Here is a 15,998-nt window from a genome sequence, read left to right on the forward strand (position 1 = left end):
TCTCCCGCACCAAAAAGCGTTTCGTTCACGCAGAGCGAGAGCGTGCGAGCGAACGCGCGCGCGAGAGAGCGAGAACGAGAGAGAGAGAGCGAGAGAGAGAGAGCGAGAGAGAGAGAGAGAGAAAGAAAGAGACTTGTGATGTCATTTTCTTCAGCCAATCCTCACAGTGCTGGTGTTCTAAATGTATACCATGTCTTGCGTGAATTCACTCCTCAAGAGTAGTGGGAAGTTTAATATGTACCTGTTGGGATTGTAAAATGGTAATCGTACTGTTCTACTTCAGCTGAAATCACACACACACACGCAGAGCATACACAATCGTACACAGACGAGCACTTATACAGCAAGTAAACACGCACATATCAAATAGGCCTACACATATTTTCATCCCTGCATTAGGAACACATTACTCCAATGATAAACTGAGTTTTAACACAGAGACGTGGTGCTGTAGATTCTTATGAATACAATTGGCATCATAACTGCATAACTGCGTATACACGCAAAATAACAGAGGCCTACAAAACGGGCTGCTTTCACTTAAAAGACAATGCTGGGGATGTGCTTCACTGTTGAGTTTGAACGTCTTGGGTTGATGGTAGGCAGAGGTACTCTCAGATCGTGCTCAGTGTCCAACCTGTTCCTCTCCTTTGAGCTGGACCAAAGTAGAGAAGCCACTTTCACACGAATAGGTAGTGCTGAATGGTAGGATCGTTTCGACTGCACGAGTGGCGAGGGAGGGATACTCAGCGCCTGATCGCTTGACAGCTCCACCAACTGATCCTCTTCGTTGCTTTGCAATGTTGCGCATTCCGTGTTGATTCCCCCGGTCTCCTGGGTGAAAGTCCTGCGTTGTTTGACCCATCCACCGCCCCACCCAACCTCCCTACGCGGATTTTCGGGCTTTTCATGCTACTCGCTACCGTAGTCGCTCTTAATGCTACGTCATTTTCTCATTGACTTTACTTTGGCATTGTTTTCCGTGGTGGCCACAATGGAATTTTCACACATTCCGTGCCACAACCACGTAATGCGCTGCTAACGGTTTGTGATCATTTCACGGAATTCTGTGAGACCAGGCTGCACCCACTCTGCGGTCCCCAGTCCTTAGCTCTGCCTGTGGAAATAGACACAATATATGCCTCTATGTGAGGAAGTGGGAAGGTCAGAGCTTAAAGTTGAGGAAACACTGCATGAGTAAAGGATGGCCGGAATCGGGAGAACCAGAATAATGTTCTGGAGGAGGCAAGTGTGCACCTAATGACGCCGGAGTCTGACCCTGAGAGGTGGGAGCAGCGGTGGTAAGTCGGGCAATTGAGAGACTGAGGAGATGTTCCCAGTGAGACTCCGTGCCGTGCTCGTGACGGACGGCCATCGCCTATGTGGCCTCCACCATAAAGGTAAGCTGCTGTTCTTGATGTTGAATCATGTTGGCCGGTGTCGGCAACTTGATCTGGCATACATATAAAAAAATTTTTTATCTGTTCTAAATGTACTTTAAAGGGGGGGGGGGGGGCACCTGGATAGCTCACCTGGTAGATCTTTGCTGCATGTCATTCCCCCTCTCTCTCCCCTTTCAAATCTTCAGCTGTCCTATATAATAAAGGCCTAAAATGCCCCTCCCCCAAAGAATATGCGTTAACCTGTTATTATTGTGTTCATTTTGTCAGCCCTATTGATAATATATTACATTCATAAATAATTAAATATATCTCATATTTTGCACACCTACTTTGATTGCTAATTTATAATTTATTTATTTTACATAAACATTTTAATAGAAAGTAATTGCAGTTTGTTTTTCAATAGCTTCCATGAGTGACTCCAAACAAATGCCAACTTGTATAATTACACTGAACAAATGAGACACACTTTTAATTTAGTGCAATCATATTTTATGAACATTCTGCATTTTTTTTAATAGCTTCAATGTCATGTGAACCAGTGACTACAAATCGTTACCAGATATTATTACTACATAACGCTAACGTTATTATCCTATTCTTTTTTAGCATGTGTTTATTATTTGTTGAGAGAATAGCTAGAATAACTCAAAACACAAATGAGCAGAGCACATCTAACGACTAAAACCACTGTCATAATTAAATAAAAAACAAACCAGTTTTCCTTTAAGTGCAAAAGTCTTCATACATAGTAGCCTAGGGAAAAAAAAATATATATATATACATATATATATTTATTTTTAGTGCTGTCAATAACACGTTCATTTTGATTAACTAATCTGAGAAAAAAATAACACCGTTTAATCCATTTCATATTGACGTTTGACCCGGAGCCGTTCTAGCCACCATTCGACTGTAAAATGAAGGAGGGAGACGAGAATGTTCTGCCTGGATTTCACGATCTGTCAAGTGTGTGGCGAGGCTTGGACCCAAATGCAGTTTAGAAGTAATTTATCAAAACAAAAACAGTCTTACACAAAATATCCTCCGGAAGGTAGCCAGGCATGAAACAAACGAAACACAGAATCCGACTTACAGAAACAGCACGCAACAAAATACGACGATCTGACAAGAGACAAGGACAGAACAGGAACTAAATACACCAGGTAACGAGGACTAACACTGGACAGGTGACACAACAGGTGAAACAAATCAGGGTCGGGCAGAACAATCAAAAAGGCGGGAAACAAACAAGACAGGAAGAAAGCTAGACAAGACAAGGGAGACAAGACAGACTACAAAATAAAACAGGAAACAGAACATAACAGAAAAACAAGACTATTAAAATAAGACAGAACAATACCAAAACCCTGACACTGGATCATTAATTGGAACATTTACTTGTAAAAATCTTCTTCCTGCCAACCCTGGCTACCGAAATCTGGTGCCACTGATATGTCTGAGCTTCTCTCTGATGCTCTGAAACACAAACACAGCTGCACGTGACGCTAGTTAACACTATACTCGACAGCAGCTAACGTTAGCCTACCGCTAGCTAGTAGCTGGATTAAAAACGGTTAAAATGCTGACAGCTAACGCTAAACGGTGTAAAGTTTGACTGTGTTTTACTGTAGAGGATTCAACACCGGTATGTAACAATCTGTAGCTGCCGTCGGAGAAACAACACAGACGGTGCGTTCAATGAAACTGGTAAACTACAGCCTCGTGGTGCATTTGAAGTTATTGTAAATGTTCTTTTCCCATCTGGTGGTTGTTTTTGTCGTTCAACAGCAATTTACTAGTGAAATAAGTTATTGTTATTATTATTATATCATTTAATTTTGACCATATAAACAATGGTCATATAAACAAGCCGTTCTTTAATGTCACCAACTGTTGCTTGATATAAAAGAATGTCCGTCACATTCAAGCCATTGCCAAATGAGTTGATACAATGCTAATTAAGACTAGCTCTCTCTGTATTTCTCAGTATGGCTATGTTCAGAAGATTGTGGCAGGCCGCTTGGACACAGTTCCGCTATTTGAATGGCCACAAACATAATGAAGTAATGAGGAAGTTATGTTTAGCTAACAATGATTGCAACACTACAATTCCTCAGGATATATGTATACTGCTGTCAGTTTTTTCTAAGAACACTTGAATACCATTAATAAATCAGAAATATTGATGATTCAAATACATTAATTGATTAATTAACATATTGTACTGCATTAAGTCATGCATGAGATGCTATTAATCCTTGTACATTACTGATAATTCATGAAGTACTACCAGCAAATAAGACTTTTGTATATGGTATTGTTCATTTTACTTCATAATACCGTTACATTGTTTATTGCACTGCAATATTGTCGGGCACGTTGCTGCTCGTTTTTGTTGTTGCATAATGGCGGAGCGACTCACTGCCCATGTGTTTAGTTGTTTGGAACGCTGCATATTAATGAGGAAATTGCTTTGCAAGCCTTACGTGTCTCAATTTGGAAATATTGTTTGTTGTTCTTACACAATGTGTGTATAAAACTGTTTATTTTAAGGAGGAATTCTGCAGCTCATTTGTATTCCTTTTTTAAGCTGATTTAGCATAATGTGTATTGTTGTCGTATTAATGTGCAGCAAATCGATCTTTGAACAGGGAAATAGTCTTTTACTGCATTTCTAAGTTTTGTATTTGCTTAGTAATAAGCATTTGTTATAACACTGCATTTAAGTCATATACAACAAAACTATAATTTGACCGCTTAAGTGTATAATGTTTTATTATATACCTGTTAAGCATCTAACTATTTTAAATTATCTACAGTCTAGATTTGACTGATTATTTGCATGTATCTCTGTTTCAGAACCACACACACCTTAATTCCAATAAAACACCTGAAAGGAGCATTTTGTCTGCATTCTAACCGATGCCCCCTGGTGGCCACAACCTTTTAAAGACCACCAAAAAAGTTAAAAATAAGGTAAAAGCTGTCTGTATTTAGTCTACCTATCTTAGTTTGCCACGTATCTTACAATTGGGCAAATCCTTGTAATCTTAGCTGCTGGCTGAGACAAACCAGCCCCTCCTCTCTCTACCAGTGGTACTTGCAGGCAGTGAATCACCTCAGCAGTGGGAGGAGCAGAGAGGAGCAGGGACAGGAAAAAGGTCTGATACTTACTGATGCACCGTATATGTTCTTCCTTCTTTCAAAACTTCACTCATGGTGAAATTACATTGTGACTTTACTGTTGTAAACTTCACTGTTGCTTCTCTAGAAATAGCCTTGATATTTAAAAATGATATATGTTTGGCCGCTTTTTAGCACGTTGACCATTCACGGTCCAACAGCATGCATGCAACCTAGTTTTGTTTTTAAATATCCTAGAGAAGGTCTCAGAGATGGTTTGCCAAAACGTGTAAAGCCTTGGACATGTCCAAAATATGTACAACAGAGTGGGTGGAGTCTGCCTTGTTTACATGTGGGATCTACCATGGCTACAATCTTAGTCAATGTGTGTGTGTGTGTGTGTGTGTGTGTGTGTGTGTGTGTGTGTGTGTGTGTGTGTGTGTTTGAGCCAACAACCTTACATAAGAAATGCATGCTATGCTCTACTCAACTCACCTCTGACACACACACACACACACACACACACACACACACACACACACACACACACACACACAAATACACTGCATGTGTCATTATGGATTGAAGTGGGCTTATTTTGGCTCAGCCATTATCTTCTTACACAATCCACTACAGTGAAGAGAGTCTCGGTATGAGCGTGTGTGTGTGTGTGTGTGTGTGTGTGTGTGTGTGTGTGTGTGTGCGCGTGTGTGTGTGTGTGTGTGTGTGTGTGTGTGTGAGCGCTCACATTACTCATGTGCTTATGCGCCATTTCAAGTCATTTCTAAAATTGCGCCCTAATAAAGCAATGTGCTCCATCTATCAGCCCTCTGCTCGCTCTTTGTCAGCAAGGCTGGTGAGCTTCATTGTGATGTGTGTAAGGCTGAAACACAAAACTGCTGCAATTACTATCGCTTTGAAACCTCAGAGACAATGACAAAAAGCTTTTCATAACCTGGTGGTAGGACTCTCTCTAGGCTTTTATTGTCTTTATGCAAAAATGGATACCAGTAGCTACATTAGTCATATGTTATGTTAAAAAAGTATTGAATTTCATGTCAAAATATAGAATATTATACATTGTTATACTGTATGTATAGGCTACAAAAAAAAAATATGTATGTGAAATTGCTGAATCGCGATTAAATCATCCATTGAAGGAATCAAAAGGGGCATTGCTACGTATGTCTTCATGACAGCTTGGGTATAGCTAGGCTAGTGGGGACAAAGGTTGGTAAGCTGACTCTATGATGCATCTCATGTCTGTTATGAGTCATTTAAAGTGCTCATATTATGCTTTTTGGCTTTTTTCCCTTTCCTTTATTGTGTTATATATCTTTTTTGTGCACGTTATAGGTTTACTTAGACTTAGACTTACCAACTCCAACAGAAAACACTGTTCACAAACTGCTCCAAACAGCTCTAATGGAGCTCGGCGTAAATTCTTTCAGGAAGACTTCAAATAACTTCAATTACCGCTCTCTTTTCTTAAAACAAATCAGCTGGTTAGAGGCGTTCACTTTTAAGTTAAACCAATCAGAATCGGCCATGAACTTCACAAGCCAATCACAGCATTTCATCCCTGCTTAAATCTGTCAGCTGTCATTCCAGGCAGGGCGTGCAACCCTCCTCCTCCTCCCCTTCCACCTCCAGTCATCGTCACCCGCGGCACCCTGGGTTTTCCTCCAGGAAACACACCAGCTCCGTCGACTCCTTCGGTTTGGTCTTCAGGCTCCTTTACCGCCACTACCAGTGTCTAGACTCCATCGGGGGGATGTGTCCTGTTTCTCTACCCCTTTTAAATATCATTTATAACGATGGAGTCTAATCTCCAAAGACTCTGTACTGTATTTCTCCATTATGCATATGTACAATAAACCTTTGCATATCTGCAACAAAGTCTCTCCTGATTGAATTGTAGTCCAGCCTTTACTTCCGTGACGAAGGTGCGTCACTTTGTAACACACGTTATAATGCTCGCTTAGCTGCTAGCGTGGCACGCCCTCATACTCTGCTCCTGACTGGCTTGTAGTGCTGACGGCAGTATTGACGGCAAAATAGGCTACAGAATATTTCGTTCTGCAATATTTGAAAATCGATAATTATTTATAATTTTTTTTTTTAAATTACATTTATATCTGCATTTATGTCAAAACCTAGAGACTTTCAAACATCAACATGTCATTTATTAATATGTATTCGTGCCAAAATGACATGTAAACATCTTTTCCTATTCTATTTTGCCTGGAAACGCTTCCAACACGCTTGCATGTCGCGTGAAAAATAGGCGTTGGTTCTATTTCTAGCATGCGTTTTCGAGGTTTTGATGTGCGTGTCACGCAGGCAGTGTGCAAGCTCTAACCTGTTAACATGGGAGCCGCTGTCTTCAGAAACTACGCACTATAGCTTAATAATGTCTCAAGAAGGAAAAAGATTTTTTTTTTTAAATAATGTAAATAATAATAATAAAAGTAATGTAAAAAGAATGGTTAAAAAGGAAAAAACTGTGTGCTGTTCACTGGATGCAGTCTCCATTCCTTGTGACTCCACTCACCAGCTCCTGCCCTCCTGCTACACCTCCCCCAGGTAGGTGTCAGGGCCTCGTCCCTGCCCACCCCAGAATTCCCCCTCCTTCCTCTACAACAACCCTCACATTGCTGGAAAGCTCCACCCGCCCCCATCACCTTGGGTGACTCCACAGTCAACCTTGTGGAGTCCTTCCACTTCCAGGGCTCCATCATCTCCCAGGACCTCATCAAAAAAGCCCAGCAGAGGATGTACTTCCTGCGGCAGCTGAAAAAGTTCAACCTGTCAAAGACTATGATGGTGCACTTCTATACCGCCATCATTGGATCTCAGAAAAAAGAACTTTGAGATGGCCTTCACCGAGGAGGGACAGAACAACTTCCGGTTCAGCCGAGGACCGAGGAGTCAAGGAACTATCAAATAAGAGTGATGAGATTCAGCCACAGAAGAAAAAACTCTTAGAAAGTTCAATCCAAACAGGTTTATTTGCAACAGGCAAAACTCACAGGCGACGTTATCCAGAACACGAGGCAAAGAGGTAATCCAAAAAACGGTAATGCAAGTAAACTAGGAATACAGGGAAGAATGCTCAAACGCTGCCACAGGGGAATAAGACCATTTCTCACAGAGCGAGGAAACTGGTGGACTTAAATACACAAGGACGGGGGAGATAACAAGACACAGGTGAAACACATTGGGGCGGGGAAAGGTAGACAAGACCAGGAAGTAAACAAACCTGAAACGAGACGAGACGGTGAGTATCAAAATAAAACAGGAAGTGTTATGAAAAACAGAACTAATAAAAGGATAGAAAACTTGACCACAGGACTTAGACATGACAGTATGGGTAACCTTTTGAAGGGCTACACCTGAACAGTGTAATCCAAAACTGGGTTAGATACTAACGTAAAATAGTCATACTCTCGCTATGTTTTGCTAACTTGATTAGAACTTCAGAATCCACATAATTTAGTTACACTGCTAGTATCATGGGATGATTATATATCCTTTTCAGGATTTTAATTGCTGCCACCTATTTTATTACATTTTTTCTTTTTACTTTGTTAAGCTAAAGTATGTCAGTAATGGCCAAGTCTGAGTCAGAGATAATTGTGGTTACCTTCTACACTGAGCTTTGCAGCTGCAGGGTCGATTCAGGTTTTCAAGACTGGACTTTTGCAAAACATATCAAATTGTTATACTACATTTAAACTAAGCTACTTTGTGGTATTAAGTGGTACATGTATGCTCACTAAACTGTGACTGTAACTTTGTAACATAGTGTCAGTGTGGTTTGGAGTTGAGTTGCCCCTGTTACTAATGTAAGTAATCTAACTAATAGTCTCCTCCACAAAGCAACCCCCTCATGTGTCATACGTCAGTACTGGGGTCAGTATTGGCACTAACTACATTCACTGAAAGACCTGTCGTAACAGTGTCCTCACTGTTGTCTTGTCCTCTTCCCTTGTTGTGCTATTGGAGCTATAATAAAGTTGCATATTTTTCTCTGTGTTGAGCTCAACCATCTCTACGCTGGCAGAACCCTGAACAGTTAAACTTCAGTGAGCTATAGGAGGCTCAGGGGGTTCTTAGTCAGAATAAGACACAGAGTCGGCTGTTGAAATTGCTTGCAGATATCTCAGAGCTGTTCTCGTTGGTCTCATATGGTGGAGTGATGTCCCAGGCAAAGGGAGTGATGGAGGCCAATCGGGTGGGGTCCGGGGCAAAGACTCCATCTGATGGTGTGTCTCCTCGCACAGTTTTCACATCAGGCACTTTGTCAGACTCTAAATGAAAGAGAATTTCTTTTTAAGATTTTATAATTTAATGAACCATTTAACCCACAATTAAAAGTATTACATCTACTACTTCATGTTTATACATCCACCAAATACACATCTCTTTGGACATCTCTTTAGGGCTGTCAGCATTGAGTTAATCGCATCGAGCATAATGCGTTAATTGTTTTTAATCGCATGACGCCATTTATTAATTTATTTTCACTTCACTCGGCTTTGCATCGTGCCTAACAGGCTACTATTTTGCCGTAATTCCTCAAAACACATCCCGCTGCTGCAGGAATAGCAACGCGGATTTAGGTGCCTCATTCTGGTGCCACTGATATGTCTGCGCTTCTCTCTGATGCTCTGAAACAGACCTTACAGGCAACAGAAACATTGCCGCACACGACGCTAGTAGTTAACGCTATACTCGACAGCAGCTAACGTTAGCCTACCGCTAGCTAGTTAACACTACACTCGATAGTAGCTAACGTTAGCCTACCGCTAGCTAGTAGCTGGATTAAACACAGTTACAGTGCTGACAGCTAACACTAAACGGTGTAAAGTTTGTCTGTATTTCACTGTAGAGGATTCCGACACAGGGATGTAACAATCTGCAGCTGCTGTTGTCGGAAAAACACAGATGGTGCGTTCAGTGAAACTGGTAATTTACAGCCTTGTGGTGCATTCAAAGTTGTTGTTAAATGCCCCTTTCCCATCTGGTGGTTGTTTTTGTCATTCAACAGCTATTTACTAGTGAAATAAGTTATTGTTATAGTGATTACATTATTATTAAAAATTTAATTTTGACGATATGGCCTTAGCAATAAACAAGACGTTCTTTAATGTCGCCAACTGTTTAGTACCCTTCTTTTTACTTTTACTTTTTACGTTTTAAAAGTACCACTGTAGAACCGGTATCCAAACCAAACAATACCCAACCCTAATATTGACTCTAGATTCAAATGTGTGACTAGATTAAATATATAATAAACAAATACAAATCTTAAAATAAAGTTCATAAAGTCATTTTCTTTGCATTCATTTGATTCCCAATCAAGATATACTGGTAAGAATTGCTTTCCATTGTTAATATGTACTTAAAAACTGTTCTGAAATGCAAAATAATAGAAATTGAATCATGTGATAAAACATGCGATTAATTGCGATTAACTATAGAAATTCAACGATTAATCGCGATTAAGAAAATGTAATCGTTTGACAGCCCTAATATATATATATATTTATATATATATATATAAATAATTGTGTTACCTGATGCTATAATATATAATGAATCTACAAAGAGTACTGTGCTTGACTAGACTTTTTTTACTGTTCCATTTTAGTTCCTTTTTAGGACAAAATTAAAAACAAATTAAAATATAGATTACATTTTACGCCCTTGGTCATGCATGACCATGACCTCCTTCTCTCCATCTCCTCCTCCCTGACTGAGCTCTTGTGCTTCCACTGACACTAAAAACATCTTCTTCTGAATCACATGAGAAACAGCAGTTCTGGAGCTCTACCTGATGGATGCAGACCTCATTCACAGCTGAGTGGGAGTGGGCTTTTTGAAGAAATGATTTCTCCAGCCAAAAATGTTATGTTTTTATGTCTGTTTGAACTAAATGCTATAGCATGGATACTCACTATTGAATGACCATGTATTATATAGAAGAAATATTAGATATTTATGGGAATAAGTTTTTTAAAAACAGATATTTTAATCATACATAACCCAACAGTCACATTTTATGGACAGGTAATAGTTTTCACACTTCTTTTCAAATATGCTATGCTAAGATCCAAATCTGTAGCGAAGGTTATGCTATTATAACCCTAATTCTATAACCTAATTCTATAACAGATTTTTGCATAAACGTAGCCGGCCAATCAGGACATGCCAACCAGAACCATGCAGCAGCACAGCATAAAACCTACCTACGTCCTCTTCAGCGATGGCATAGGAGTGACAGGGCCCCTAGGTAGAGGGCTCCACTTGTGCTATGAAACTAGGGTTAACTAAAGGCTAGTTGCCGCAGCCCACCTACTTCTGAAAAACAACGCCGCCATAGCAGATAAGTAAGGGGACCCTGCTCCCCCAGGTAGTACTCGACTGAGCAGGGTAGAGCCACAGCCTAACCTTGCAGGAGTCAAGCAAGGACACCCTGCACATCACATCCCCTCAGTCAAGGAGCAGGAGAGCATGTAGGTGTATCACGCCCAGAGGGGGGCCAGATGTGACACAACTGGCACACTCCCATCCTTTTTCACCAGTCCTGTGTCGCTCCAGCGAGCACAGACTCCGAAAAGGAGCCACCATGTCCAAGAGGTAGAACCATATGAACGGACAAGGCGTAGATCACCACGCCAGAGTACATATGTCCTCACACCACCGAACAAGGCTGCCGACACTGCCACGCGTCGTGCATGGCCGAAAATTTCATCTAACAGATGGGGGGGGGCAATGCTACGGCCTGCACTGCTACGGCCTGCACTGCTACGGCCTGCACTGCTACTGCTATTAGTTCAAGTCATACTTCTATTATCTTTATTAATACTATAATTGCCACTGTTCATCATACCAACTGCTATAATTATTATCAATCACATTTCTCCATATCTTTATATCTGTATCAGTGTCTCTGTGTCCTAACCGTCAGCAGCAGATGGCCGCCCACCAAGAGCCAGAGTGTGTCCGAGGTTTCTGCATGTAAAAAGAAAGTTTTTCGTTGCCACTGTCGCACAATGTGCTTACTCTATCTGTAACTGTTGTGATTTGACACTATAAACAAAATTTAAGTTTGCTGGACTGAGTGGGGAACAAAAATTCCGCAAAATCGACCTCAATCAGGCTTACTTACAAATGCATGTGGAAGAAAAGTCACGTGAAATGCTGACCGTTAATACACATCAAGGACTTTTCAGATACAGCATACTGCCTTTTGGTATAACATCACCTCCAGGACTGTTTGAACGAAATATGAATCAAATACTGAGCAGGTTGCAGGGAGTGCAGTGCTACCTAGATGATATCCTGTGCACTGGAGCAGATGATGAAGAGCATCTGCGTAACTCATTAGAGACTGGAAGAATATGGCTTGAGAGTCTGTAAGGTAAAATGTGAGTTTTTCCAAGCATCTGTGGAATACTTGGGGCATGTGATTGATGCTAAGGTCTAAAGTCTGTTGCCAAAACCCTCGTAGCACAAAGAGATTTTAATAGTGACATGAGACAGCACTCTATCCATCAGGAACTGCAAAAAAGAGAGAATAGAGCTGACAACCAAGACTCCACACACCAGCGTTGGAACCCCAGCCACTTTGCCTTGTAACCATAGGCGCCGATACCGTGGGTGCTCCGGGGCTTGAGCACCCATGGAGAATATCGAGCACCCACTGAGCACCCACGTGTGCCAGACTGCCAGTAGGCTACATACATTTTAAAAATAAACATTGCAGTTGGTGCTAAGTGGAGCGTCTGTCATAGTGTGATTGGTTATGTCGCTGTCAGTCCCCTGCTCCATATCCTATCCACCAGCATCTCTTGGATGAAAACGCCTCTTTAGTGACACCGCTCCATCCCCCCACTATACAGTGAGCGTTCGGTAATCAGAGTGAAACTAAAATGGACAGATTTGTAATTAAAAAAGCAAAACTTAATGATGCAACTGCATCGACATCCACCAACAATGCAGAGAGTTCTACCAGTGCCCTGTCAGAAGCAGATAACAACAGTGAAGCAGCTAGGAGCTACAGTGAAGCTAGGAGCAACAGTGAAGCTAGGAGCAACAGTGAAGCTAGGAGCAACAGTGAAGATGGACGAAATAAGGGAAGGACATATCAGCCTAGTTGGAAAGCAAAATACCCCTGGATAGCATATGACTCCATATGACTCCATATGACACTTTTGTAATATCTGCACTACAGCTAAAAACATGAATGCCCGTCTTCCATCATCAATCTACGACCAAGAATCTTTAAAAGCTTTCGTGATGCAGTTGCATCATTAAATTTGCTTTTGTATGTAGCCTACTGGCAGTCTGGCACACGTGGGTGCTCAGTGGGTGCTCGGTATTCACCGTGGGTGCTTGAGCACCGGAGCACCCACAGTATCGGCGCCTATGTATATGACTTCATGAAAGGAGATGGATGCACGCACTTGAGAACGATGCTACCAGAAGTCACAAAGCTTTTGAAACTGGCTCTGTCCCTGTAACATCTTGCTGCTCAGAGAGGTCATTTTCTGGGATGCGTCGACTGAAAACGTATCTACGGTCAACAATGGGACAAGCCCGACTAAATCACGTCGCTATAATTAACTCTCACAAAGAAGTGGCCCAACAGCAGGACCTGGACATCATCGCTGATGATTTCATCAAGCGCACTGCTGTACGCAGAGACACATTCCTCCTGAATAATTAACCGCAATGGTAAGACAGCAAATCTAATTCAACATTTGGTAGCTTTGTGGGTCTAGGTGGTCAATTGCATGTTTTTACTGTGTGGATTTGTGTGCTAATTCGTGTTTAGGCCTAGGCTACTAGACAGGATGGCATTGATTCTTAATTTCCCACAAAGCTGATCGCGATTACGTGTCAGTTACACTTTTCATCTCGCTGTCCTGAGTTGAAAGACAGTGAGCACCCACGGAGGAAAACATAAATCAGCGCCTATGCTTGTAACAGGCGGTGGTGGATCCCGTTCTTGCCACCTGGATATTCTGCACAACCTGCACAGCCAGTCCAGCCCTCCTCAGCTTTTGCCTCTCAGGAGCCAGGCAAGGTTGGCCCAGAGTGAGCAGCGTGTCTATCGCACCTGCCTCCTGAGACAGAGCCCCAAGAACTGGGGAATATTTCAGGGCTAGTACACCATCATTTGAATCATTTCTGCATACTACGGCACCAAGCGGCAACCCGGGGCCACCAGAATTACGACAACCAAGACGGAGCGGCGTAAAAGCATGAAGTAGCCTTCTTGGCCATGGCCTGTGTGCAAATGCGACCATCCATCAGCGTTAGGGAGAACTATAGCGGGCAGTGGGTGTTCAGCCGATTGGCGGATAAATCCACATCGGCCTTTCGAAACGAGTCCAAATCTGCTTCATCAACTTGGGGCAGCTACAGGCTAGTTGCACTCACTCCAGAGCCTTTCTGTCACGCAGCAGCACCTGTGGAAGCAGCACTTTGCAACCTGGACACTCGCCTCAACACACATGCCAGATGTCTGGCAGAGGGGGCGAGATGTAAGCCAGTTTGCAACCCACTTTGTGGTCGGAGTGTGTATAATTTTTCAATCCTAAGATCCTGTCAACCATGCTGTCAACAGGATTCAAGCATTCTGCTTCCACCTACCGTCTACACTTATCAAGTGCAGCTCACTTCAAATCCCCCGCCTACTGTCGCCACAGTAACGCCTTTAAGTGGCAGCAAGGGTGTCAAATGAAACCAATAACATGTGCCCTACTGCTGTACACCTGTATTTTTTCAAACCTACATTATCTACTTTTCCCAGGCGTATATTATACATCAGTATACTAATGTCTGTAAACCAATACATGTTTAGCTGCCACCAAATCACCCTGGTGACTTTACTATAGACACACTACCCTTTTTTTTTTTTTTTTTATAGCTTTAGCCTACCTTCTTTGCTCTGGCTATGAAGGTCATCCCTGTAAAGACATGGCCCTCCAACCTCTTTTCCCATGATGCTATCTTCTGACACCAACGGGTTCCCCAGCAGGAAGTAAGTGGTCATCTGGCCTTTACCCTTCACCTCAATCTGCCCACGCTCTTGTATGTTGTAGCCAGCATCCTTCAACTTACTGAAGAGGGGATGGGGTGGGTTGGATTGAGGGGATACAGAGGGACACAGAAGCGAAATAAGTAAAGTTCTGGAAAAAGTGATTATAACTGCCACTGTACTTCAGCAAATGGGCACAGGAACATATTTTCACTGCTCTTAAAGGTGCAGTAGGTAAAACTAACTTTCTGTCATATTTGCTGAAACTGACCCTATGTCCCAATGTCTAATTGCACCTGGTGATATACAGATAACGTGCAGCCTCACAACTGGACACTATCTCCCTTGTTTTCAACAGAGCCTATTTTGGTTTTGGGCTATTTGTTGTTATTTTCTGTGCCATTAATTCGCTATGGCCAGTTATGTTTAGCAGCTCCTCTGAACCTTTAGCTGAGGTGACAGCATGCAGTCATATCAGGATACTGAAATAGAAAACACATACATGTATATCCTTCATTTATACCATGTTTTTCATACAACAGAATAATGCTCCACGAGCACTCAAAAGAAAATTTACAAAATGTTATCAGATATAGTTAAAAAGGTAAAATCATAGTATTTCCACTGTGTTTCACTCAGACCTGCTACATGCTACACCCTTTCTTTCTGCCTTGATATAAATTTATAAAAGACAAACTCCTTTATCAATTGGCACTGACCATTGATACTAAGGGCCCTATCTTGCACCCTGCGCCGTGCACTTAGATCGTTAAAATAGGGCCCTAAATGTTCACACTGGATGTTACAGTAATCATGATCTGCAGAATCATCAAATATAAATGTGGTTCCAAGGATACTGGTCTAAACACACACACACACACACACACACACACACACACACACACACACACACACACACACACATATACCTATATGTGGAAGTGCTGAGGTGAATGTGGTCAGGGACTCCATGACTCTCCATCCTGGAGGCAGTGTTAACAGAGTCTCCAAACAGGCAGTAGCGAGGCATCTTCTCCCCCACCACCCCAGCTAACACTGGACCAGTATGGAGACCCACACGGATCTGAAACATACAGACCCACCACTCTCAGCACATACGTACATGCTGGCTGGAGTACATGAACACAATAGTGGTCTACTTTGTGACACAAACCCTAGAATCAAGTGTGACATCCTGTGGTAGAAAAATGACAGTTAAATAATTTGTTGAATAACTCAAAAGGGGAATTGCGACCCTTGATGTCAGAAAGGGTTCAGTCCTTCTACTCGTTAAGATTAAAAGACCTTGGCGTGTCTCAATTTCTTGAGATATGCTGGTTGGGTTGGTTCTCAGACCCGATGCTGAATGATGTGTGTAGAGTTTTGCTTGCTGGTGCCAGTACTGTACATTTAAA

The 15,998-nt window shown here is 42.0% G+C and overlaps 1 protein-coding gene across 1 annotated transcript in view; it reads right to left on the reverse strand.

Moving 5' to 3' along the window:
• Window positions 1-8,648: 8,648 nt before the first annotated feature.
• The window catches only part of gucy1b2 (guanylate cyclase 1, soluble, beta 2), a 34,906-nt gene continuing 27,556 nt past the window's right edge, over window positions 8,649-15,998 (reverse strand). The window contains exons 15-17 of the mRNA XM_078243260.1: window positions 15,513-15,667; window positions 14,484-14,665; window positions 8,649-8,842 (exon numbers count right to left, since the gene is read on the reverse strand). Coding sequence (XP_078099386.1) covers window positions 8,649-8,842; window positions 14,484-14,665; window positions 15,513-15,667 — 531 coding nt within the window. The remainder of the gene's footprint in view (window positions 8,843-14,483; window positions 14,666-15,512; window positions 15,668-15,998) is intronic.

The sequence above is a fragment of the Sander vitreus genome, chromosome 24 (genome assembly GCF_031162955.1).
Source record: "Sander vitreus isolate 19-12246 chromosome 24, sanVit1, whole genome shotgun sequence".
In the NCBI taxonomy this organism is placed as follows: Eukaryota; Metazoa; Chordata; class Actinopteri; order Perciformes; family Percidae; genus Sander; species Sander vitreus.